This window comes from Sciurus vulgaris, assembly GCF_902686455.1.
Source record: "Sciurus vulgaris genome assembly, chromosome: 9".
In the NCBI taxonomy this organism is placed as follows: Eukaryota; Metazoa; Chordata; class Mammalia; order Rodentia; family Sciuridae; genus Sciurus; species Sciurus vulgaris.
This window is the reverse complement of record NC_136469.1, coordinates 29,561,394-29,588,934: the sequence shown is the minus strand read 5'-3', so window position 1 is coordinate 29,588,934 and position 27,541 is coordinate 29,561,394. Positions and strand designations below refer to the sequence as shown.

At 43.5% G+C, this 27,541-nt stretch overlaps 1 protein-coding gene across 6 annotated transcripts in view; it reads right to left on the bottom strand.

Annotated features, from left to right (window-relative positions):
* FHIP1A (FHF complex subunit HOOK interacting protein 1A) overlaps nt 1–27,541 on the bottom strand; it is a 294,902-nt gene that overhangs the window by 72,373 nt on the left and 194,988 nt on the right. For 4 of the 6 annotated variants that reach the window (XM_079154187.1, XM_079154186.1, XM_079154191.1 and 1 more), the window contains 2 exons: nt 10,881–11,507; nt 1,636–1,794 (listed from right to left, as the gene is read on the bottom strand). In XM_079154187.1, the coding sequence (XP_079010313.1) occupies nt 1,636–1,794; nt 10,881–11,507 (786 nt within the window). The remainder of the gene's footprint in view (nt 1–1,635; nt 1,795–10,880; nt 11,508–27,541) is intronic. The other 2 variants (XM_079154189.1, XM_079154190.1) reach the window with 2 other exon arrangements.

The following is a 27,541-nucleotide window of genomic DNA, read 5'->3' as shown; positions in this document are numbered from 1 at the left end:
TTAAACCAGTATAAATAGTTTAGCTGAAACTGGACTTTTAAATTTAAAACAATGGTAATTTTAAAGAGTCAATTTAGGAAAATTTAAAAAAGAGTGAGACAATAAATGGAATATATATATAGGATTCATAAACTAAAATTAACAACTGGTAAGTATAAATCTTGCCCCTTAACTCCTCTAGAGCCCATCTCAACTTGTAACTAATTTAAAAAGACATACTGTCAAACAGATAATTAAATATACTTATTTTGCTAGCAGAAAGAATTTTCTCATTTTGAAGTTACATTTTCTGGTAGTCATTTATGCTAGAGAGGAAGGAATTTGGAAAAATATTTTCAAGGGATGCAGCTGTAGCTCAGTGGTAGAGCACTTGCCTAGCATGTGTGAGGCACTGGGTTCAAGCCTCAGCACCACATAAAAAATAAATAAATATGAAAAAATTTAAAAATATATTTTCATTAAAAAAAGACAATGTTCAAAACCAGAAAACATTGGAAGTACAACACTTTCCATATTTGATTTTCAAAATATATTCAGCATGAATAACCCTTTACCAATATCTACAATAACTAACCTTTACAGTAGAATCCCCAACGAAAAATTCTTAAAAGCACTTGGCAGGCTGGGGATGAAGCTCAGTGGTAGTGTGCTTATCAGCAGGCACAAGGCCCTGGGTTCAGTTCCAAGCACCACAAAACAAACAAACAAAAAACACATACTTATGGCTTCAATTCCAAAATATACTATGAAATACATAAGTTCCCTATTCTTTGCCATGCCCATTAGTTTTACCTCTCCAAAAAATAATAGTAAAAGGGAAAAGGGAAAAGCAATTCTAGACAAGTGATCCATTTATCTTATATATAAATAAAACCTTCTTTGACTTAACAATAAAAACGAAATGGAACGAAAGTAATTTGCTTGCATTTTCTTCCAGAAGCTATTTCTTTATTTGGTAGATAAACAGATTATAACTTAACATTTTTCACCTTCCAATCACCATAAAGAAACCGATTTCTTAATAAATCCAGAATTGAGGCAACATTTATGCTGTATAAAAGTAAAACATTTTTATGAAAATCTACTACATCCTTAAATATATATAAAATCTGATTTTTATTGAAAATGGTAACAAGGAATCCAAAGGTAAAAATCTAATCAAGAAGCCAAATATACAAGAGTTCAGTGGCTGTTTTTTTTCCCCTAAGCAGGCCAATTTCAAAGCAAATTTAATTTGTGTTGCTAAGAAGATGGTTAACTTCTTCTAAATTCAATTGGGATAACAATATTCTTTATGTGGTATGCACCATTAAGCAAAATAAAGTGTTTTCCTTTGTAGACTCCCAAGAAGACCTTGAAGTAAAAAGTGTTATAATTTGAAATACTTAAAAGTCTAAAAATATCTATTTAATGAGTCAGGCACTGAACTTATTTTTGATGGGTAAGTGGATAATCAAAACAGAATTAACACAATCTACAGAGGAGATAATCTACTCATTTTTTCCTCAATTGAAACTTCCCAGAAACCTACAAAACTAACACTTTTGCTCATTCCAGAGCAGCGGGTGGGCTTAAAGTAAGGCGCCCATGCTCCGTGAGCATGCGCCCAGATCCGAGGGGGCCGCGGGGCTGCACCTGTATGACGGCGTTGCAGAACTCCAGGGAGTTCATGAACTGCACCAGGGGCGGCAGCGGGAGCCAGTCGTCCTTCAGCAGGCAGTGCCACTCCTCGCCCTTCTCCTCCAGCTTGGTAGGCAGGGAAGAGTAGAGCCCACTGAGCCCGGTGGCGAGCACCTGTGTGCAGAAATAAAAACAGAACGGTCTTTTCCAAAGTTCCAAGCTGCCACGAGAAGTCCCGGATGGTACCTATTTTCTAGGCCAAAGACTAAACTTTAAAGAGCAAGGTGGCAGCGGACCAGCTGGCAGAGGGAGTATTCAGCAGGTGGAGACGGCAGGGAAGGACCAGAGCTATGGGGCCACTGCACACGTGGGTGCCAGGCACCATGCTGGGCTGGGGGTGAGAGAAGTGAGAGGGGTAAACAGATCAATAAAAAGGACTCCTGCCCCCAAGAAACTCAGGAAAGGGACAACCTCACAAACAAGATGGTGCAGTACAACACACTGAACACGAATACCGGCGGTAAGCCTTGGGTTGGGGGCCCAGGACAGAAAGTCCCACAGGTGGGAACCCCAGGGAGCCTTACAAGAAGGATTCCTTGCAGGTCCTTGCAAGCTAAAGGACATGACTGACACACGTTTTCAAGTTACAAAGCACTTTTGCACATATTATCTCAGCTCATCTTCACCAACAATGGGAAGGAGAAAGAGCTGGAGGGTGGGATCAGTTAGATGTGACAACAAGAGTTCAAACGGAGCTGACGTGGGTCCACACCGAAGCAGCAGAGGAGGAAAAGGGAGAAATTAATTTAAGACTCACGTGTAAGGTGGCTATACAGGAGGGTGACCTAAACATGACATCTGTTGGTTTTTCTTTATGCAGTGCTGGGGACGGAACCAGGGCCTCTTGGCAAGTGCTCTGCCACCAAGCCAACACATCAGATACTGTGAATCCAGTGCGCCAGTGGTTTTCTTCCTCCCTGTCCTGATCCAAAAATCCAACTGACGATATTTGGGCTTGGTAAGTGAGGGTGAGTGGGAACTTCAAACTGTCATGTTATCCAACTTGGTCATTAGGAAAATGGTAATGCCTTTAATAGAGACAGAGATGAAGAAAAGGAACACACTTTGCTGAGAGCTTGCTGATTTTATCTTACGGAGTATGAGGACAGAGAAAACAATGAGCTAACTGCACAGGACTGGAAGGTGATGGTAGCAAGGCAGCACCTGAGACATCCCAATTGGGAATAGACTGGAGGCAAGGAAGTCAACTCCAAAAGGCACAGCTCTCGCACAGAACCTCAGGTTATGAAGAAACCAAACGGGATGAAAACATTCAAGGAAATATCCTGTGTTAGGCCCAGAGAGGAAAGGAGACATGCTCATTGATCTCACAGCCTACTGAGAGCCAAGTGGGGAATCATGAGAGTGTCGGAATGCTCAGAAATGTGTGATGTGTGGGTGTGCCAACCGTCTTAACCAGAGGGGCGGAGAAGGTTCTCTGAAGAACTGATGCCCAGGCTGCTGAAAAATAAGTCGATTCAGCCAGAAGAAGAGTGGCAGAAGGAAGTGTGTTCCAAGCAGAGGAAACAATATGCACAAAAACTCAGAGGAGGAAGAAAAGATGGTGTCCTCCAGGCCGTGGAGAAGCGCAGTGCTGTCTGAGCATAGTTACAGGCAGGCAGAAACAGCAGGGTAATTAAGCACCAGATCCTGCAGGGGTGCACAGGCCAGGATGGAGAGCCCCAGGGACAGTGGGTCAGATGCTTGGAGGAGTGCTCTGGGCTACAGATGGCCATCTGAAGCCCAGATGTAGAGGGCACCTCAAGTCATACACACCCCAGAGAGAAGGAAAGGGAGATTTAGACAGAAGAGATACAAAATAGCCCACAGAGGTTGACACTAGAAACAGAAAGACAGAAGGAAGACATGGGCCTAGGTGCACTAACCTAGAAAGAAATGACTTTTACAGGCCTGTGGTGGCCTCTCCTTTTCCTAGTGCTGGCCCAAGGCACTTTCTGAATCCCCCTGCTCACCCAATCTGACCTGTTCAGTACAGTTCACATCAGAAGCATGAACGATCTGCCAAGGATGCTGAGTGTCAGTCCTTCCCAGGAGGAACACTCCAAACATAACAATAAGAGTACAGACCTGGGAGGTCTCTGCCCAGAGAAACCAGATGAAGCCGCCAGAGGGACTGGGAAGGGTAAGGGACACGGTATAGGATCCACAGTGCAGAATAAAGGTCAGGGAGAGAAATGGTTGAACCATCCCAATACTGGAGAAATCAGAGATTATATACATTTCTCTGTTCCACTTCCTAGTAACCTTTATTCACTCATCTATTCACTCACACATTTAAAACAAACAAACAAAATACCGAGCACTTAACTTGAGGCCAGGTACTACAGTAAGTACAGAAAATGCACTAGTAAGCAAGATAGCAGCTTTATCTCTTTTTCAAAATTAGGGCATTTGTGGTCCCAAAGGAAAATGTCACCTATTTAAAATACTTAGCTCCTTGTCAACATACCCAAACAAATCCCTTTAATTCTGATTTTGAATGTGACCCAGATGAGTTGCCTGTTGTAAATTAGAAACCTCTGGCAAAAGAGAACAGAGCCCAAAAGTTCTCCTTGAAGAGAAATCTAATCTTGATGCCACGTTTTAAAATCAATTACATTTGCTAACTCATGCTAAATTAACCACAGAACAAAGGCTTTAATTCTGCGTACTCCTGATTTCTTAACCACTTTGAGGCTTTGAAGATGAATTCATAAAGACAGGCTTAATTTGTCTGACTAAAAAGCTGGGAATAACTATTCAGTATATCAATATAATTACAGCAACATTAATTTTCAAATTACATACATCAGTGACAGTAATTAAAAATAACACATACCTAATACTCACTTTTTTAAATGAGTATTCTAAAAAGGGCATGGCTGAGAGGCGTGCAGAAGGAAGCCTGTCCAGACGGAGGGACGCTTCTGCAGGACACACCTGCACAGAAGTGACAGCTGGGTGGGCAGTCCTGCCATGCTCCTGCCACTACCAGGTGGGGCAGGTGACAGCCCGCTATCTTCTTTAGAGTGGCAAAGATACACGGAAAGAGATGTTCTGCAGAATAGAGAATTCTGTAGTCTTGAGAAGGGATTCCACATCTTTACTGCTATTTATAGCCTCCCTTCTGGGGCTTTGCCTGGAGTTGGGATTCATTCACCCAGATCACGCATGGTTCCAGAACACCGCCTGCGGGCCTGGCATAGGCAAGGTGTGCTCGGGGGAAGGAGCAGGGCACAGTCGGAGCAGGGCATAGTCAGAGCAGGCGAGAAGGAAACGACCACCCACCAACTAAAGAACACAGGACGGATGAACTGAATGCCACCCTGAGGGATTCATAGTGCTGGGGAAAGAGAACTGGAAAAAGCAGAGGCCACCACAGGTTCTGGGCAGTTTCCAGGTTCGAGGACTTAAAACCACCATCTATTTACTGTCAAGTTTTTTAACTTAAAAATGGAATTATAAAAAATTCAAATATTCATACATAATAGCTAATTAAAAATAAAACCCATCCACTATTTTAGCCTTTGACTCAGAACACACACACACACAAAAAAAAACAGTGAAACACTGTATTTATTCCCAACACAATAAGTATTAACTCAATACTTTTCATTTATCTCCCCCCAAGAGTATCCTTAAAAGAAACTAATGGCCACGTAAAACCACACAGGCAAAAGCAGACAAAAGGCAACAGGATCCCTGGCAGCAGGGCGGTATGGTCAGTGCTGAGACCACGGGTTTTAGGAAAAGACTAACGTGGTTTTGAGACAGATTCTGCAATTGACAGGCAGTTATTAAAGCCCTCTAAATCTCAGTTTCCTCACTGAGTTCTTGCAAGGATTAAAGGAAATAATGCATGTGACCAGATTAGCCAAAAGGTTTGCGCATAGCAATGTTTCCATAGTGATGTTTCCACACAGTAATGGAAGGATGACAGGGAAGAGGACAGACACAGGGCACTGAACAAGTCGAGCGACTTCCATCTCTAAACAGCTAATGGTACCCAGTTAATTCTAGCAAAAACAAAGATTTTCAGCAGATGGCTGGAGTCTGAAGCTGGCAGCAAAACACCTGGTAGAGACCATTTGCTACAACTTCCAAAAATAAAAAGCCTCATAAATTTTGGATATAGGATAAATAACTTTCTACCTGCGGCTGTGTACCTAAAGGTCACTTACTTCGATTTGCATTTCTTGATTTATGTATACGAGGCTGTTTTCCACATTGGCCAACAAATGGCATGGGCTTAACTATCAATATTTGATGTTTAAAAAAAAAAAAAAAAAAAAAAAAAGTGATAGGGTCATTCAGTCCCCAAGCATTTGTTGGCACCAAATTGTTCTCTTGAGTATTCTTATTCTCCTGGTTTTCTTGGGAAAGCACATCTCCAGATAAACAGCAGCAGAACCAGTCAGCTCTCCCTATCAGCTACGAGCTTCCAAAAGGGGTCCAATTTCCTCAAAGAGTCATTACCTCCCAACAGCCTGATCCTAACACACTCTGACAATCATACTAATTAGAGAAAGCTTTTTGTCAACTGTGGCCCTTAGCTGGATGGGTAATAGAGTGTGCTTTTATCTTCAACATAAAGGGGCCTTTATTTTAATTATGTTGTCAGATGTAATTATAGAAAACTGGGCACAAAAGAGATTATGGGATCTATCCTGAGGGGCAACTTAACACAACGAAGCTCGTCTTCCATCCTAGCAAACAAGGTCAGCTGGAGAGGTTGTTTTCCCTCCAACTTTAATGGACTGTACGACGTTGTGAAACACGTTTTTATAAAAGCAACAATCACTCAGTGAAATCTGCCGGTAACACAGTTAGTGGAAATCTGAACATTAAAAACATGCCCCACTCTTGTCCCAATATATTTTGATTTTTAAATTATGAAAAGTTACAAATATACAAAACATAATAGGATTAAAACCCATTCCTAAGACTAGATTTTTAACATTTTGTGGCATTTTTTTCATAGCACTCTATTAATAAAACATCGCAGGCTGTGAGAGTACTGTAGCGGCAGAGTATGTGTGTGCTTAACACATGCAAGGACCTGGGTTCAATCCCCAGCACCAAAAAATAAAGTAAACCAAACATTACAAATAGAACCAAACCCTACTCTAATCCCCCAAAAGCAACTACAGTCTTGAACTTAGTAAATATTTTTCTGTGCTTGTTTTTGTAATTTTACTGTATATACATATAGATCCAAAAAAATAGTAGGCATTATGATTTTGTGTTTTAAAACAATATAAATTTTATGTAAAAGCCAACATACTACATGGAACCTTTAGCTACTTACTCATTTTACTCAACATGTCTAGATTTTCTGGTCTTCACACGTGTAGATGCAGTTTACACGCTAAAACACGTGATTCATTCTGAATGCTGAATAGCATCACATTGATATACGAATAACCCCGTTTGTTTATCCTTCCTTTCATCTATTTCTCTCTTCTTCAAATCACTGTTATAACATGTGCTAGAGTTTTCTTGGGCAGATACCCATAAGGTGCAGGGTCACAGGGTATGTAAATATTAAATTTTACTAAATATCGTTACACTGCTTTCTTAAATTATAATACTAATTTGTAGTCATAAAAGTCGCTCGTTAGTAGATGTCTCACAGTTAACCTCGATGCTCAGCATTGGTCTATGTCTTCTTACAGGTTCAATTTGCACTTCCCTGACTCCAAGGAAGATGAGCATGCTCTCATGTGTCACTGGCTTTGGTGTCTTCTCAAGGGACATCCATTCACATCCTTTGCTCAGGAGCGACTGTAAGGGGCTCCAGGTGGCTGCTCAGTTTTCAAATGGGTTGTTTCATTTTTTTCTTCCTAATTTGTTACATTACAAATATTTTTATATATTATGGGTACCAACCACTTGTAGTTACCTTCATTGCAGTTATTTTCTCCCACTCTGTTTTTGTTCTTGATTCCAACCTTTTCTTTATGGATGGATACTCTGTGAGATGTCTTGAGATTTTATTGTTTATGCATATGGGTTCTTGAGTCACAATGCCCACGTCCAAACCCTGACTCTATCTTACTAGCCACGTGGGTGTTGCCTCAACGTCTTCCTCTATAAAAAAGGGAAAGACACCAGAACCTACAGCCGTGAGGCGTCACTGAGTTAATACACGGGGCGCACTGAGGACGCTACCTAGCACATGAGAGCAGCCCCAAACTGCAGGCTATCACTGTTGCCCTCGTGCATGATTATCTCTGCTACTCTTGGTCCCTGAATGTTTGTGATTTCTAATGTCCATTTGTCACATTCCATAGAAAAGAAAACTCTTCCTGGGTTTTAATTCAGATATCACTAACACCACACAAACTACGCCTACAAAGGGAAAATCGTTCCTTTGTACCGTAGAGACACAGCAAGTCACCACCTTAGCCAACCGAGCGTCACCGCGGTGGGACAGCCTGACCCAGGCCCCTTGCTGTAAGGCAGCAAGAACACGGCGAGCATACACCTGTCGAGTACTCCTCCAAAAATACTTCACCTGATTTAATCGGGCACAGGGACTAACTTTGATTTGCAAAAATACAGAGGAGAGGGGCAGGTAAGACTACACAAGAAACGCCAAACCCAGGATGTGGGATGTTCTGTAAGACGATGGCTGGTCCCTTAAGAAGTCTTCACTGGGGGGAAGAAAAGTGGCAGGCTGCTGTATATTATCAGAGGCTAAAGAGACATGGGTACAATGGGGGATGGAATATTAGATCATATTAAGGAGTTGTATAATTTTCTCAGGTACAATAACAGTACTGTGCTTATACAAGAGAATGTCATTTGTAGGAAATACATACTAAATGATTTGAGTCTGAAAGTTAATTTTAAATGGCACAGCAAAATAAATGAAAGCACAGATGAAAATACACCAATGAATGCCAGAGTATTAACAAATTTGAACTTAGGTGATGTGTATACATACAGTGTTCATTTTAGTATTTTCCCAAATTTTCAGAATTTTATTTTTCTATATTATTGTTGTAAAACACAAATTGCATTAACTTTCACAAATTGTTTTTACAGGAATGTTGTATTATACATTATCAATGAATGATAGAGCTTTCCATTTATTTACATTTTTTAATGCCCTTTGATAAGGTTTTATAATTTTCTCTATATAGGCCTTTCCTATATTATTAGATTTATTTTGAGATACTTTTTGATTGTCTTGCTTTTGTAAATGTTGACTTTTAAAATTGCCTTTTGCATACTTATCAAGTGAACCACCTGAATATTCTGATGATTTGTTACAATGCCTGCTCTCCTTCAACAGCAGAACTACTGGAAACAACAACTCAAATAAAGCCAACACCAAACCTGCTAGTATTCCCTCACCACCTGCCCAACAACCCCTGCCCTTTCCTTAAGACTCTTTACAGCAGCTTAAGGTTTGCAGTAAAGCTGACCAGAAAGCACAGAGATGTCCCATGTGCCTCCCACTCCCTGCTCACGCACAGCCTCCCCACTATCAACACCCCCACCAGAGTGGTACCCTACCCTGACAACTCAGAGCCACCCAGAGCCCACCATTCAAGTTAGGGTTCACTCATGGTGCTGTGCACTCTGGGTCTGGACACATGTGTGATGGCATGTGTCTACCATGCCAGTACCACACAGAGTACTTCTGCTGCCCTAAAAAGCCCTGTGTGCTTCACCTGTTCATCCTTCACCATGCCCATATTTGGAAAAACTGATCATTTTATTGTACCATGTGCAGGTTTTTGTGAGGACATAAATTTTAACTCTTTTGGGTAAATACCAAGGGGTGCAATTGATGTATCATATGGTTAAATATCTGTTCAATTTTGCAAAACACAGCACAACTGTCTTCTAGAGTGGCTGTACCATTTTGCATTCCCACAAGTAATTAATGAGTTCCTGTTGTTCCACATTCTTCCCAGCACTTGGTCTGGCTGGTGTGGCTCCTGCACACCAAATGCCAGTTGAACCACCTCCCTACCACCTTACCTTCCTATGACAAGCAACCAAACACACCCCACATTCATTTCTAAATGCCCTCTAGGGAGCGAACCGCCCTGGTCAAAACCACCCAGAGAGTATAATTAACAATGATTCTAACCTACCTAATTTGTCTGACCTATTCTAACAAAATTCACTAATGGCCTTACACACTATTCCACATCTCTGGCAATATAGTTTATAAAGACTGGTAAAAAGAACAGACAGTGGGTCAGGTGCAGTGACACATGCCTATAAGTCCAGCAAGTTGGGAGGCTGAGGCAGGAGAATCACAGGTTCAAGGTTAGTCTCAGCAATTTAGCAAGACCCTGTCTCAAAAAATAAAAAGGGCTACGGATGTAGTTCAGTGGTAAAGTGCCCCTGGGTTCAATCCACAGCACTAGTAATAATAATAATAGACAATGGAACTAAAATGGAAATGTTCACTGAACTCTTTTGGGTAAATACTTAGTATTTACCCAAATAGGAAAGTACTGACAGCTGTTGCCCAATCAACAGGAGGCACAAATCTAGAAAGCTGCCATTTATCCCCTTTCCAAAGAAGCACCAACGCCAAAAAATATTCAGAGCCCTAAGACCCCCCATGAGTTCCAGAAACTCCACCACTTTCTGAACTGACTGGGCCTGAGCTACTCCAATACCTGTAAAGAACCTTGTACTCTATGTCTCACCATACCGTGGAATAAGAAACTAATCAGAGCATTTCTTGTTATCGGATCTGCAAGTATGTATTCATTTTTAAATAAAATCAATGCTTCAGATCTATAATTAACAGTCATTATCTTGTTGAGAAATAAATTAATGTGTGAAACCCACTGAGAGGGGTCCTACCACATGCTTTGATTCACTGGAGCAAAATCAACCTGAAAAGCTAAGAATTTAGAAAGTGCAGGTTTTGCCCATCTCTGAGGATATGTTCTTAGGGAAAAAAAACTAAAATTGTTCCCAATCCAATAAAAATAACCAGAAATGGAAGCACTTCTAGTTTCCTCTGTTGGCTTATTTTGAGCTGACACTGCTCAGCCAAATAGCATCTCAACTTAGATTTCCCTGCTCCCTCCAAAGATTTCCTCTAAACATCTTCCCATAGGAGGTACAACTTGAGGGGAAAAAAATAAATAAAAAGTATTTATCATTAGCACAGGAGAGAGACAGGGGAGTGGCAGGAAAACATGCCAAGGAGTGGGACTTACTGGACAAAAGTAGGTGTTCTCCACGATGTGATGGGCCACCATGCTGTTCTCGGCCGAGAGAGACATGATAAACAGCAGAGCATCCCGTGCCTGTTGGCCCACCGTCCCCTCTCGATGAATGAAGGGGATCAGAAGGGAGAAGATGAGGAAGTTGGCAGCCCCTTGGTCCTCACTAGTGTGGAAAAAGAGTTCCAGGATGGAGGGATCTTTGGCAAGGATGCAACAGAGCTGATTGAGCAGGACCACCAGCTTCCCCTCCACGGCGGGGGTGGCCGTGCCCGAACAGGAGCTCAGCAACATCATCAGAGGCTTCAGGATGGGCTTGTGGTGCAGCAGGGGCTGGTGCGACTGGGTGACCAACATCTCGTACATCTTCAGCTGCTCCATTTTAGTCTCATCGGTAAACTCCCGTCTCAAGCTCCACAGGAAGAGCTTCTCCATGATGTTCTCAGAGACCACAAATTCCAGAATCGGCCCCATTGCCGCATCCTTGGCTTGCTCCTCAATTAGCAAGAAGAGCATGTGTTCCACATAGTTCTGCACGGCACTGGCCTCATCCGGGGGGATGGACCCATATTTTGCCTGGGTGTTCTTCAAGGGGTCGTGCTTTTCCAAGATTTTCACAACCTGTAAGCAAACCGAACATCCGTTATCTATCTGAGCTTATCACAATCACAAAAACATAGCACCACTGATTTGACCAAGTCATCACCCAAAACGCAGGAGCCACTGCCCACAGTAAGATAAATGTGGTGTGTGTCTGTGTGTGTGTTCCTGTCTCTCTCTCTCATAAAATGAAAGGGCTAAACTATGAAAGAAGATGTTTGAAGATGCTCATTTATAACAGTTAAAAATTACAGCATCCTAAATATCAAAGAAAACAGTATGGTCATGCAAACTGAGATACCTGAATTCCTTGGCTTATTATTATGAAGACTATTTGAACAAAATGAAAAACTGTAGTCGCATTTACATGAAAAAAAGCCAGTTATGTGCGTGAGATCCATAATTATGAAATATGTCAAAAATATATAGGTGAAAAAGGAGTGAAAAGAATTATGGGGAAATAATCATAGCTTTTGTGTTCAAAGGGATGACAAGTTCCTCAATTTTTTTTCTAAACTGTCAACAATATAATGTTGACTTTTTAACTTTGAAATACAATAAACAAGCAAAATAAATGCTAACTAACCATGTTCTCCTATAAAGGGAGTTGCTTTGGAGATTTCGGCAGAGGAACACAGCTATCAGCTGCCCTTGACAAAACAATATCCTCCCCACTCTCCCTGGATGGGTAGCCTCTTCAGGCCAGGTAGGAAGGATGAAAGGAAACTTATGAACAAAGACGTGGACCCAGCAGAATCACCTGTGTGGCATGTGCTGCAACTCAGAATTGGAGGTTTTCAATGCTGTATTTCTTTGAGCCAAAAAAAAAAAAAAAAAAAATCTGAGATAGCTAATTATAAATTAAGTCCCTAAACTTTGGAGTGATGAAAAAGTTTTGGAAATCATGGTGATGACTGTGAGTGTCGTTAATGACTCTGAATGACAAAATGGTGCAGATGGTATATTTCTCAAATATTCCTCACTACAAAAACAACTAACAGTAGAAACTAAGTCAATACTTTAGAGGGTCAGTCACAGTCCTGGGCTCTCTCTCTCTCCCTTACCACTGCAGGCATTGGAAAGCCTCCTACCTAGCTTTCTCTGCCAATTGACACTCCTACTCTGAGACCTGGCAATTTGAAAAATTTTACACCACAGTTTCCATTTAACTTTGTGACTTGGGATGTCTACAATAATCCCATACAATTTACTCCCTTAAAATGTATCCATGCGGGCTGAGGTGGTAGAGCACTGCTTGCCTAGCATGTGTGAGGCCCTGGATTCCATCCCTAGTACTGAGGTGGAGGTGGGGGAGGTATACACACATCTTTAAACAACCAAACACTTCAGCAATGATTTATTTTTACTCCTTTTTTCCTTTCTGAATCGCTCGCCATGTGTGTCTCTGCAGTAACCTCCTGGCCCAGTTCTGCGATGCACTGTTACATGTTCTGCATTAGGTTATAGAATTTCTGCAAGTCACTGGGGAAGCTGGAAAACACACAGTGCTATATCAGCATGCATAAGCAAAGAGGCAAACGTACTTCTCAGATAAAGGTCTACGTTTCTCCCTGTCAGAAGCTAGCAAAAGGGATCTTTATGGACCAGGCAAGTACCTCCTAACAGAAATGAGTGGATTTCCACAGAATCTATAATTTCTATCAACTTCCACTGTAAAACTGATAATGCTTTTCACAAAGGAAAAAGTCACCCCAATACTCTTGAATTGACATTTTTAATGAGGAAGGCCTTCAGTGAGGAGGGTAAGTGACTCACTGACTGGCGGCCACGGGGCGGCCACTGGGCAGACATTGGTTATCCTCTCTTTGCTACAGACCTGTCTCCAGAGTATTCCCTAACCCTAGTGCCTCTATCACACCCTCCAAATTCCTCACCAGCCTGAAGAGCTCACTGGACCTTGGGACCTAGGTCTCCCCCTTTCCCTTTGGCTGAGCCTTGAAGACAACTCACAAAGCAGAATCACAGTACCACACTAGTCCAAAAGGGGGCTCCACCTCAGCACCTCATACTCTCCAGCCCCAGAAGTCCCAAGCTTCAAGGCTCCACATTATAGAATAGATTAGCTATACACTTTATCAGTTCCATAATTTCAAAGTCCACATATTGAGTTTACTTATAAGAGCTCTCTTTACAGCTCGGCCACCACAGGTAGAAACCTAATTTTACGGGGGATTCAAGATGGCGGACTAGAGGGTGGCTGCGTTTCGTGTTGCTCCAGGACTCAGGACTCAAGAAGAGGAGATATAGAGAGCCTTGGGACCAACTCAAAGCAGCCGGGCGAGAGTCCCCCACTGGACAGGCGTCCCGGATGGGGCAGGAGTCCTGGACAGGGCGGTAGCCCCAAAAGCAGGGATCTTTGCAAAGTAGAACGGCCGGCGAGGGCCCCCCCCGCCGGAGCAGTGATCGCAGACAGCTGGGAGCATTGAAGGGGGGGCCGCCCAGAGGAGAAGGAGAAATACGGGCTCGGCACGTCGCTTGGAATTGGATCAGCTGCGCCAGGGCTCCGGGCGGCTATCCGGAGGAGCAGCGTGGACTCAGGACTCAAGAAAAGGAGATATTGAGAGACTTGGGACCAACTCAAAGCAGCCGGGTGAGCGTTTCCCACTGGGCAGGCGGACAGGGCGGTAGCCCCCGGACAGGGCGGTAGCCCCGAAAGCAGGGATCTTTGCAAAGTAGAACTGCTGGCGAGGCGCCCCTCCCCCCGCCGGAGCAGTGATCGCAGACAGCTGGGAGCTTTGGAGAGGTGGCTGTTCACCACAGCGCTTGGACTCGGCGCAACCCACCCGCGCTCTGGGCGGCTGCCCAAAGGAGAAGGTGCTTGGTGAGCTGTTTGGACTGAACGTGACCACCCCTGAACACAGGGGGCTGCCCAGAGGAGAAGGAGAAATACGGGCTCGGCACGTCGCTTGGAATTGGAAGTAGCATCAGTTTTCCCCTTAAGTTACACATGACCTTAATAAGCTCAGAAGCCCAGCAGTAAACTCCTTAGATCATAAGCCCCAGTCTTGGGGGGCTAACATGAAAGGAGGGCATGAAACATCTATTGTTTACTACTCTTAGGCTGGATAAATGAAAGATTTTATTTCTTTTTAGAAATCAAAGCTGTCATTAATAAGCTAAGAGGATTTAAGAAAGCCCTTGGAGGGGCAGCATTTACATAACATGCTATAAATATTAAAGACCCAACTTAAGTATCAAGTTGCAAACTCTTTATAAATTGAGGTCACACTCACCTTAAACTAATATCCCAACCAGGAAAATATGGTTCCCTTCCCATCTCTTCTCCCCACCATATCCTGGGAGCCTGCAGAAGCCTTTTATCCAGAAAAATCTTTTCCTGCCCCATTACCTTACTTTCAGAAACTTCTTCTAATCCCCCCCAACAGACGACCTCCTTAACGAGGATGAGACCAGAGCCTAAGTGTGATCACTTGAAAGCTGCCGAGAAACCACCAGAGGAAAGATGCTCTGCTGTTCAGAATGTAAAGTGGACTCTTCCACGAAGTCCCCAAAGTGTTATGAGCGAGACAGGAAGGCAGCAGACCTCGTGCTTCAGGGACGAAGGGCAGTCGGAGCGAGTGTGGGGAAGGCCTGTGCCTTACCGATCGGCTACCAGCATCGACTGACTGCTTCTTGCAAGAACTGCAGGTAGCCACGAACTTCCCCAGAGACTGCACCTCAGCACTGTGGCACGTCGGTGACGGAGCTGAAGGATACTAACGCTTATGAATGTTCTTTCATTCCAACAGTAGCCCACGGTGACTGAAACCGCCCAAAGAAAAGTGGGCTTCCTCAAACAATTGTCTTTGGGAAGATAAGGACAACCAGACCCTACAGAACCCATCTGTGCAGGCGCTCTGCTATGCTTACTTTTCAGACCAAGTTCTAGAAGAGATCCCTGACTCAGGTACCTGATTTTATTAGTCAAGTCCAATTCAGCTCATCCTCTGAAATAAATCTTTCTTCACCACCCTCTCTGACCTCCTCCAGTCCGGGCCTGGGTCCCTCTTCATGCCAGGTACCTTTGCCAATCCCGTAAACGGGTGCTTTTGAAAGGACAGTTTCAGACCCAAGAATGGGTGAATGGATTCAATGTATTGGTTCACTAGCAGTTTAGACTAAATTCAAACAGAAAATGTTAGCATACACTGCATGTAGGAACAGCAGGTGCTGTTTTGTGAAACCTTCACACACGTTTTGTTGGAAATACATATAACCCAGTATCATTTATATGTGCTTTGCTCATATTTCTAGTAAATATATTTGAATTTGTACAGATATATACATCTACGTGTGCAAATGCACAAAACACATTTCTGACCACAAGGAGTTGAGAACATCTGGAAAGCTCTACAGTGGCACAATTCCCATTCCATCCCCCACCAGTTCGACCCAGCGCCCTGTCCTCCAGGATATAACCCAACATGCTCTCTCCTGGAAGAAGGGGCACATGGTCACAATCAGTCCTCTGAACAGGACATCAACAGTGTTCAGTCAACTTACCCCTTTTTATCTTTGCCTAAGAGCTCCAAGTGTATCTTTTTTTCAGAATTTCAAGTTTCTCCGAAATGGACAATTTGCTTTCTTTTTAAGAGGAGATGGGTGGAGGAAGTGACACCATGTGTCACATTCCACTTCTATAAAATCAAAACTCTATAAACAAAAAAAAAATTAAGGCCAGAGCCAGGCGCAAGCCATCATGCCCACAATTGCAGCAGCACATTAACTTAATGCGTAGGAGTGAAATTGAGCATATAGACATCCTGACCCTTCTGTAATCAGCTCTAGTTGGGCGACTCCATTTGCATCTAAATTAGCACCAGAATCCTCCCTGTAATGGCAGGTTTATGTGTGTCCTGGAAAGTAATTTTCCACCTGCTAATTGTTTTTTTTTTGGTGATCCAGTCACATTGCAGCAAACAGATGGATCCTACCTTCTGTCACTCAGGTAGGTGGCAGGCAGTGGGGTCAGGTGACTGTGGCATCTTCTCCAAGTTAGAGGCCACCTTTCCTTGGCTTTTCTTTTGATGCCAGAGGAGAAAACTAGCTAATGGCTGGTTCTGGCGGGTCACCTACAAGTCCTGAGCCCTAGTGACTCCAACCAGAGTGAGGAAATGTGAGACCCAGGAGAACTCCGCTCAGGCAAAGCAGCGGAGGGGAAAAGGAATGTGTGGCTGGAGGGGCCTGGACAGGGCAGAGGGGGATGCACAGACAGGCAGGGTGCAAGCTGGAGGGCAGGTCTGCCCACGCAGGCAAGGGCCGCAGCTCCCAGGGACCCCAAGGAAAATGGGGCACTCACAATATTCAAGTACAGAAAGGAAAGGCAAAGACTCCCTGGCTCCAGCGAGCAGCCCCTCTGGTTCTAGCCAAACACTCAGGACAGAAAACATCCAATTATTCAAAGTCTGAGAACAGTCCTGCAGTGGATGAGTCAGGCTTCCCTCCCTCCAGGCCCCTGCACCGCTTCCCTTCTGCTCCTGACATCGAGGCCACAGACTACGGATGCCATCGCCAGAGGCAGGCTGGGGAGGTGAGTGGAGGTGACATTCGAAGTCAGTAAGTGTTTGTTATTTATTCCCAAATATCGGAGAAAACAGGAAATGAAAATGAAGGCTACATTGTGGACTTGGGCAACATATTTGAAAAAATACAGTAAAAATAAAGCCAGCATGTGCCCCCTTCCCTGGCATTCTGCAAAAGCACCTGCAATACATTAAGCACGTAAGTATAATAAACTCATACCTTCTGGGAGAAAAGGGCAACGGGGACAGAGTGGCTTTTCAGGCCCTTCCAGTCCCCTGCCTGGGGAAGCCCCCTCCATCGTCCCAGCAGAAGGTGGGGCTAGGGGTTACCAGGGAGGGAACCCGGCATCAGAGACACACTGGGGTGGGGGCAGTGCCACCTGTCGTGCCACCGCCATGGTGGCACTTCCCAAGCCGGGCGGCTTCCTTGCTGAGTGCAGCTATCCCTGAAGCATGCTCTCCACGCCTGCAGCAGCCTGTGTCTCAGGTGTGTGAATTAATGCGGTTTCTTACTGACCACCTCTCCCCCAAGGATACCGCTATAACTTGGATTTGATTTTTGTTCTGTTTTCCCATTTTGTTCTCGGTAGAGACAACTTTGTCATGATATGTCGACTGTTAGCAATGTCATGCCATTGGGGGTTCTTAGCTTCTACACTCCCCAGCACAGGAAGGTACCAGGAATGGTGCTCTTCAAGGAACATCTGTTAAGCCCCTGGTGAAAGCTCTGTGTTAAAATGCTAGGGACAGAGAGATAGTTCTGAGTGGTGGCTGTTGTATGCAGGAGCCAAAGCAGAGGAAAATCCACATCAGAACCTTCAAGAGTTCTGTCTCAGGGGTTATGGAATGATGTTAGCCTTTCAGAGAATATGGCTGTTAGTGCCAAGTAGAAAAGGAGATTTGGGGAAACAGGGAGTGAAAGATAAGAGAGAGAGGTTTTCAGAAAAGAACACAAGGCTTTACAGCTAGACAGACTCAAGTTCAAGTCCCAACATTCATTACCTGCATGATCTTGATTGTGTCATTTAAATCTCTCTGGGGCCTGCTTCCCTCTGTAAAATGAAATAGTCCCACTATCTTTCAAAGTATGGAGATAATTAAACACAATGGGCTTAAATTTCAACACAAGAGTCTTGGTAAAAGATGACTATTATTTTCTGATTTGGGGCATCATTTTAAAATATGCTCAACTGGGGCAAAACTGACAAATGTAATCTGTGTCCTGTCTGTCCATATTTTGGGAGAAAGTGTTCATATTTTGAGAGAAGGCGGGGAGAAATATAATAGCCCTTATAAAAATGAGCCCTTCTACTTCCACTCCTCTCCCCCACTTCCCTCCCAGGCATTTTTCAGAATTAGGAGTGTCATGGTCTGGATGTGAGGTGTCCCTCAAAAGCTCATGTGTGAGACAATACAAGAAGGTTCAGAGGAGAAATGATAGGTTGTGAGAGTCTGAACCCAAGCAGTGATTTATCCCTGAAAGGGATTAACTGAGTAGTAACTGAAGTGGTGGGGTGTGGCTGGAGGAGGTTGGGAATTGGACCTGGCTTTCAGTTTATATCTGTATCTGGCCAGTGGAGACCCCTCTACTTCCCGATCGACATGTAAGCTGGTTGTCTCTGCCATATTCTTCTGCCAAGCTTTCCTGCCTCACCTTGAACCCTGAGGAATGGAGGGTTCAAGACTGAGACCTCTGAAACCATGAGCCCTCAAACTTTTCCTCCTTCAAAATTGTTCTGGTCAGATCCTTTTAGCACAGCAGTGAAATAGCTGACTAAAACAAGGAGATGCTAACATGGCCACAGGTGACAGGCTGAGAGAATCCCAAGGAATGAGTGTGTCCCAGGACAAGGTGGAGTTACAGGGAACACAAGAACCCTCTAAAACTTTTCTTGTTCTGTATTTGCCAATGTGGGCCCATGTAGACCTTGCTCTACCCTCACAGGACCAGTCGACCACAATTTGAGAGCAGAAATAAAGCTGTCATTGCCAACAAAAATAGCCTGATGTCCACAGGGCCACACTGCAACCATGGCTGGCCGAGCTGAAGGGTCACTGCTCTCATATCATCAATATTTTTGTCTCTTCTCCATCATAAATCACTCTCTCTGAGGATTGAGCAAATGGCTACAGCTTCTTTCCTGTATTTTATATGCATAATGTTGTCCTACGACCTCATTAAAATAACTCATCAAAGTATAATCAAATACATGACCCATTATATTTGAACATCATCCAATAGAGTTTATCTGTAGAAATGCCCCAAATATTACATAAGAAATTATTTCATAGCATGGCTCTGAGGTCAGGAATAACAAAGAAATGTGAGGATATTTTAGCTCAAAAGAAAAAATCTGAGTATTCCAAAGGTCACTTGATTCCTCCCCTTCCTATTTGTTCCAGAAAGATTCTCTTTGATTCAGACTTCCTAGTTGCAATGTGAAGAACAATAAAAACACCAAATCTTTGACAGTTGCTGAGCACCTACTATATATTTAAGGACTCTGCTAAGCCTTCGGTTTTGGTGCTTTCAGACCCGTACAATCTGATGGGAACTGATTCCAGATGAACCAAGCAGGAAGGATCCTCACTGAAAGGGCACTGGGCAAGCTCACAGAATCACCCCACGCTGGGAACAGGCTCAGAGAAGAAAGCAAGTGAGGGAGACACAGGTGCCTACACAGCTTCCTCTGAACCCAGAGCAGTCACCTTCCTGTGGCAACACAGCTCAGGCATAGCTCAAAGTCTTTTCAATCACAAGAGTCAATCCTCATTACAAAGGGGGATTCCACCTGCTGTCTTTCATTGTGCCTTGCCTTGCCCTCCCCTTAAGAAACGGTGATGGAGAAGTGCTAATCCCCAAACTCTACTTTCTTTAACTTCTCTCTTCCTTCCTATGTATGTATGTATGAATGTATGTATTCAGTACTGGGGATTGAATCCAGAAGTGCTTTACCACTGAGCTACATCCCCAACCCTTTTTATTTTTTAAGACAGGGTCTCACTAAGTTACTGAGGCTGGTCTTCAACTTGAAATCCTCCTGTGTCAGCCTCCAAAGTCACCAGGATTACAGGGGTACACCACTGCACCTGGCTCAACTTTCTTTCCTATTCTGGAATTCTTATTAAACCCCTCAGCTTCCAACTGTCTAGGCTAAGTCAATTCCCTTTCTCAGTTTTCTTAATGCATTTATCCAACCTTTAAGATTGCAAACTTTCTGCAGAAACAACTACATCTGACCTACACTGATTTCTCAAAGGCCCTGGTGCACCATCAAGACACTCAAAGAATAATCAATAAATGTGTTAAGATGGAAATCAATAGCCCTGTTACTAGAAAAAAAATACTCATTTTTCACTTGGGGGGATGCCTTCATTAGCAGGGTAGCAAGATTAATCTGCTAATACTTGAATGGCAGAGGAAATTTTCTATTTATAGAGAATAACTCTTCATCGAAAGAGAAAGCTTAACTCATGCCACAGTCTCCAGTTATGGCAACCTGGAAAGGGGATCCACTGGGAAAAAAGAAATGCCTCCTGGGTCTCCCCCCCCCCGTTTCTCCTTCTGATGAATGAGACAGCCCTACTGAATTCTGATGAGGAGGACTTTCAAGGCCGGGAAATGGTCCCTGAGCAGAGTCTCCTCCAGCAGCTCCTTGGAAGGAAGGGTGGCATCTCGTGGCAGCCGCTGCACCCCCAGCAACTCAGTCGGCCTGCTGGACTAACTATATGTCTAGAGATGGAGTTTTATATTCCAACCAGCCCTCCTAGATACCGGAACTAGAACGAAAGCAAGCCCTGAGGTTACGAGACAATTTTCACTCCTGGCTTATTTTCCTTGAGCCACAGAAAGACCTCAACACAATGGGAAGACAGATAACAGGCAGGTGTCTGCCCGAACGAATCCAATGATTCTAGTCATTCTGGTCGTTTTTCTCTGTCATCCCAAACCTGCTGATCACCTGGCACTGGATAATCACAGGGAGCACTGCCAGATGCACGTCGAACACCCAAATGAGCAGAGAGGCCCTTCAAGGTAGCATGGGGCAAGGCAATCGGTGCAGGAAGGAGAACAAATGGGCTAACCTCCTTGTTCATTTTCCTTGCTTTTTGGTTTTCTGATGACTGCTTGAAGAAAATCTTGCAGGGCATTTGTTGCTGATAAATCTTTAATGTCCTCTTCGAGTACAGGGAGAGAATAAGGGATTCACACCAACTTTTAGACCAGATTTCCCTCTTCTCTTCACTTGTTTCCAAGGTAAATACCACCTGGCTTCCTTAGATAAGGTGGGGTTTTGTGTGAGTTTCTTTTCTTTTTTCTTTTTTTTTTTTTTTTTTTAATTATTATTTCTCTGTGCCTCAGGAGAGTGGGGCCTTCCCTATCTTTTCATAGTTCTGATGCTTAAGAACCGAATCCTCTGGTACAGCATTATCTCCCTCATGCACTTGTGGAAATTTTTTTAAAAAGCAAGCAAGCTCATTTCCCATTTAGAATCACAAGTAAATGTAAGCTTAATTTATCGCCCTAATTTCCTCTCCCCAATGGGTAAGAAGTGACATGGGGCACTAGGGAGGGGTCGGAGATGAGGAGGCTGTGAGCACCTGGTCAGACTCAAACACTCTGGCCATCGAGGTGCAGTAAAACAACCAATGCCCGTTTGCCACCTGCCTTCTACAACGTGAAAAGTCGTGACAGTAGGTGAGATGAGCTGCACTAGGAGGAGGGGCAGCATCAGGTGCGTGACCACCTCTGGGCTACCTGAGAGCCTGCCTCGTAGCCAGGGCCAGCCCATGGAGGGCATTTCCGCATGGTAGGAAAAGGGTTTCCTGGGCAGAGCAGCCCCCCCAGGCCCACAGTTTGACTAGCAGATGGCTTGGCCGGAGCAGAAGGTGACTTCTGCCAATTAAATAAAGGTCCCCCCTTCCGTGGGTGGCATGGTCCCACACCAGGGCCCAAAGTCTGGCAAGAGGAATGTGAACTCATCTCTCCTACTTGCCACCTCACAGGATGCCCTGGTGCAGTAGGACTCCAAGCAGGGGCCCTCCAAGCCCTGGCTTTCCAATGATTAGAAAAGAAACTTCCCACTTCCCATCAACAGAGCACAGCCTGGCTACCATGTAAGAAGTCATGAGGTTTGTGGCAGGTACAACTCAATGGCTCCCCAATATCCCTTCACCCATTCTTCCTTAAGACTCTGACTTGATAGCATAAAAACAAAACCAAAAAATGCTTCCTTTGCCTCTAGATGTGGCTGTCCATGTCCTGGCCGCAAGTAATAAACAGAAGTGGTGTGTGCAGCTGGGAAGGACCATTCAAGGGAATTTCCTGTTACCTACAGCTAAACCTTGTGCAAATAAATAGGGCGTTTCCCTGAAAATGCTGGCTTTGTAAGTAAATTCTAACAGATCTCCGCCCCGCCTTTAGAGCAGCGCCTGGAATGTAATGGGTGTTCAGAATGTCTGTTGAATGAATTAGTAAATGAATGTTTCATAATAAGACCAGCTAGTACGTGCAGCTCATAATAAAGCAGAAGCCGAATGTCAAAATCAATCTAGTCACCATTCTCAATAACCCTCCAAGCATGACAGTGGTGTTTCCAAACTTCTTTTAACCATGACTCATCATCAGAAATAAACTGTACAATAACACACAATACTCTCCGGTATTCAGTACAGCACAGTCTGTTATTTTCTATTTCACTCTATTTCAAGTGCTAATTGTTACCTACTGCATTGACTCCCTAATTGATTAAATGATGACTTTGAAAACGCTGTTTAAATAAATATATAATTACATGGATTATATATACGTCAACTTCTCTTTTCTGTTAACTAACAAATAAGAGTCAATGTCAACAGTTCATTTTTAATTCAAATCTAAAATTCAAAAAATGAAATGAAAAGCTGCTGCAGTGGAACAAATCACCAAAACGGTGCTTATTTTGTTGATAATTCTGCATAAAAGTTAAATGTACTCTGAAGCCATGAGAACTCTACACCCCAAAGCAACTCATAAAGCCATCCTGGGAAAGGCTGCTGGGACCCAGGTCCCGAAAGCAGCTCAGCTGGCTTGCGATTCACCTCCCGCCTCCATCCACACTGGAAAAGGTCAGTCCTCTCCCAGGACTCAGCAAGCCAGAGGCCTCCCCCACTGGCTGCAGGCCGCTGACATCCCCCCTGGTGGTCCAGCACTCACCTTCGCTGATCTTTCCCTCTGCTGACCAGGGAATCACCAATGAGCCCCCTTCCTAAGCCATGACGCTCTCTGGTCTACAGATAAAGACAAAGGCATTGAGCAGGGGCAGACAATGGTCTGCAGTGGGAATATGAGATACCTGCGTTTCACCCTTGGCATCCGGGGGCCACAGCAAGTCAAGTGATCTCTGGGTGTCTCCAATACTGCAGGCATAACGTCAGCCTGATGCCTCAGACCAGCGTCCTCTGCTGCCCACTGCATGTCCCAGCTGGGCTCGGACATGTCGTGCTGTGTCTGTGTCTGTGAGAAGTGCCTTCCTTCACAGACTTTGGTGAAGCAGAAAGAAGGGAGGCTCTGTAAGCCAATGGAAGAGCACCTGGGACATTTAAGGACCACCTAATGCCAGGAGAAGCCACCACCTAAGCCTTCTGTGCCAATCTAATGTCAACGAACTGGGAGACCATCTGGGCTGTGGCCTTATTTTTCTCACAACCATGAAGCTTGAAGACTCTGAATATTTCTTTCCAAATTGTGAGCCTTCATTTCTCAGCTGTGAAATGATAATGCTGAACCAGATGGCCTACCTTCCTGCCTCCAAAATTCTGAGGTTCTCTAAATCCACATCAGCGACATAAAAACTAGAGGAAACGTTAGCTCTTTGCCTTGGTGATTTTATTTTCCAGCACAACCAACACACTGCTCCATTTTAATGGAGGGAAAAGGGTGCTCACCACTTCTTTTGCTACATTTATTTAGCCAACTGCATGTTTATTGAGTGCTTTGCATGTGTACAATATACGAGCAGCTGAGGACAAACTGAAGAAGTACTAGAAGCTTCTGTCTCTCAAGGTCTTGCCGCATGCAGCTGTCAAGGCTCACTTAAGGACACCAGGACTGAACGTGTGGTCCCACAGGGGAGCTTGATGGTGGCTTAGAGATGAGAGCAATCAGTGTGTGTGTAACTGCAAGGCTTTTACCAATGAGGATCTTGCACAAGGACTTTATAGATGGACACATGTTGGACAGATAGTCTGGACGGACAGGGAGGAGAAAGGCTGATCCAGCAGGAACTAGAAAATAAGAATGGGGTGATCCAAGACGGCGGACTAGAGGGTGACTGCATCTCCAGTCACTCCAGAACCCAGGATTCAAGAAGGGGAGGCATCGAGAGACTCGGACTAAAATAGAGCCACTGGGTGAGTCTCCCCACCCGGTGAAGCACTGCCCGGGAGGCAGGCCCGGATTCGGGTGGCTTATTAGAGTAGGGCAGAGCAGCTAGAGTCTTCGCCAGGCAGCCCTACACACTCTGGCGGTGGGCTCCTCCCACAGGGCCAGATTCTCCAGCATCTCGGAGCAGGCCCCCCCAGTGAGAGCCTTCCTGCACAGAACCAACCTTCAAGTCCCTGAACCAGGGCGGCGAGTTCCTGCCCGCAGGTTGCTTCAGGGACCTGGACAGGGCAGCCAGGTACTTCCCCAAGCAGCCGATAGCCCAGCCCCCCCCAGCGGGAAGTACCTTTCCAGGCTAGCTTCTTGGAGCAGGCCCCCCAGTGAGAGCCTTTCCACACAGAGCCAGCTCTAAGTCCTGGAACCAATAGCGGGCTAAGGGCAGCTTTCCTTGGAAGCACTGCATTATCAAGTTCCTCCAAGACTTCAGTCTACTAAAGGCTGGGAGGTGATACACTGGAAATCTACAGGGACACTATAAGCCAATAGAAGAATTCTGCAATATCACAAAGTCCCACTGACATCTGACCAATATGAGAAAACAAGGGAAGAAAATGTCCCAAACAAACCTAGATACTATATCAATAAAACCCAATGACAGCACAGCAGAAGAAATGTCAGAAAGGGAATTCAGAATGTACATAATTCAAACATCAGAGAAGCAAACGAGGAGATGAAAGAGCAAATGCAGGCACTGAAGGAGGAGATGAAAGAGCAAATGCAGGCATTAAATGATCACACACAACACAAACTCAACATTAAACTACTACAACAAGAGATCATTTCAATTAAGAGTTAGAGATACTGAAAAAAAAACAAAAAACAAACAGAAATCCTTGAAATGAAGGAAACAATAAGCCAAGTTAAAAAACTCCATAGAAAGCATAACCAATAGGATAGAACACCTGGAAGACAGAAGCTCAGATATTGAAGACAAAATATTTAATCTTGAAAACAAAGTTGACCAAACAGAAAAGATGGTAAGAAATCATGAACAGAATCTCCAAGAACTATGGGATATCATGAAAAGGCCAAATTTAAGAATTATTGGGATGAGGAAGGCTTAGAGAAACAAATCAAAGGAAGGAACAATCTATTCAATGAAATAATATCAGAAAATTTCCCAAATCTGAAGAATGAAATGGAAAACCAAGTACAAGAGGCATATAGGACTCCAAATATACAAAATTACAACAGACCCACACCAAGGCATATTATTATGAAAATACCTAACATACAAAATAAAGACAGAATTTTAAAGGCCGCGAGAGAAAAAATCAAATTCATTCAGGGGAAACCAATAAGAATATCAGCAGATTTTTCAATCCAGACCCTAAGAGCTAGAAGGGACTGGAACAACATTTACCAAGCCCTGAAAGAAAACAGATGCCAACCAAGAATCTTATACCCAGCAAAACTTACTTTCAGATTGACGATGAAATAAGATCCTTCCATGATAAACAAAAGCTAAAGGAATTTACAAAAAGAAAGCCAGCACTGCAGAACATTCTCAGCAAAATATTCCATGAGGAAGATGAAAAAACAACAACAATGCAAACCAGCAATGGGAGGAACTAGCCTAAAGGAATAGCCAAATAAAGGGGAAACCAAATCATGTCAAAAAACAAAAATGAGTCAAATGACTGGGAATACAAATCATATCACAATAATAACCCTGAATGTTAATGGCATGAACATATCAATCAAAAGACAGAGACTGGCAGAATGGATTAAAAGAAAAATCCAACAATTTGCTGCCTGCAGAGACTCATCTCATAGAAGAGATACCCATAGACTAAAGATGAAAGGATGGGAAAAAACATACCATGCACACGGACACAGCAAAAAGCTGGAGTATCCATCCTCATTTCAGATAATGTGGACTTCAAGCCAAAACTAGTCAGAAGGGATAAAGAAAGGACATTACATACTGCTTAAGGGAAGCATAAATCAGCAAGACATAACAATCATAAATATCTATGCCCAAACATCAGCTCATCCATGTACATCAAACAAATCCTTCTCAATTCCAGAAATCAAATAGACCACAACACAATAATACTAGGCGGCGATTTTAATACACCTCTCTCACCGCTGGATAGATCGTCCAAACAAAAATTGAATAAAGAAACCCATAGATCTCAATAACACAATCAACAATTTAGACTTAACCGACTTATATTGAATATACCATTCAACAAAGAATGAATACACTTTCTTTTCAGCAGCATGTGGATCCTTCTCTAAAATAGAGCATGTTTTATGCCACAAAGCTACTGTTAGCAAATACAAGAAAGATAGAGATACTACCTTGTACTCTATCAGATCATAATGGATTGAAATTAGAAGAATAAATGACAGAATAAAAATCAAAAAACTTCTCCAATACCTGGATTAATAATACACTATTATATGATGAATGGATAACAGAAGACATCAGGAGGGAAATTAAAAAATTTTTAGAAGTAAACGAGAACAAAGACACATATATCAAAATCTCTGGGACACTATGAAAGCAAGTACTGTGTGGAAGAATTATTTCATGGGGCACATTCAACAAAAAGTAGAAATCAACAAATAAACGACTTAACACTACAGCTCAAAGCCCTAGAAAAAGAAGAGCAACCAACACCAAAAGTAGTAGAAGACGGAATAGTTAAAATCAGAGCCGAAATCAACGAAATTGAAACAAAAAAACAATCGGAAAAATTAACAAAATAACTAGTTGGTTCTTTGAAAAAAAAACAAAATGATAAACCCACCCTTAGCCACACTAACAAAGAGAAAGAGGGAGAAAACTCAAATTACTAAAATTCGAAATGAACAAGGAAATATCACAACAGACACGAGTGAAATACAAAACATAATTAGAAGCTATTTTTGAAAATATATACCCAACAAAACAGAAAACCTCGAAGACATCAACAAGTTTCTAGAGACATATGAATTACCCTAAAACTGAACGAGGAGGACATACAATACACACTTAAATAAATCAATTTCAAGTACTGAAATAGAAGAAGTCATCAAAAGCCTACCAACAAAGAAAAGACCGGACCAAGATGGGTTCTCAGCTGAGTTCTACAAAACCT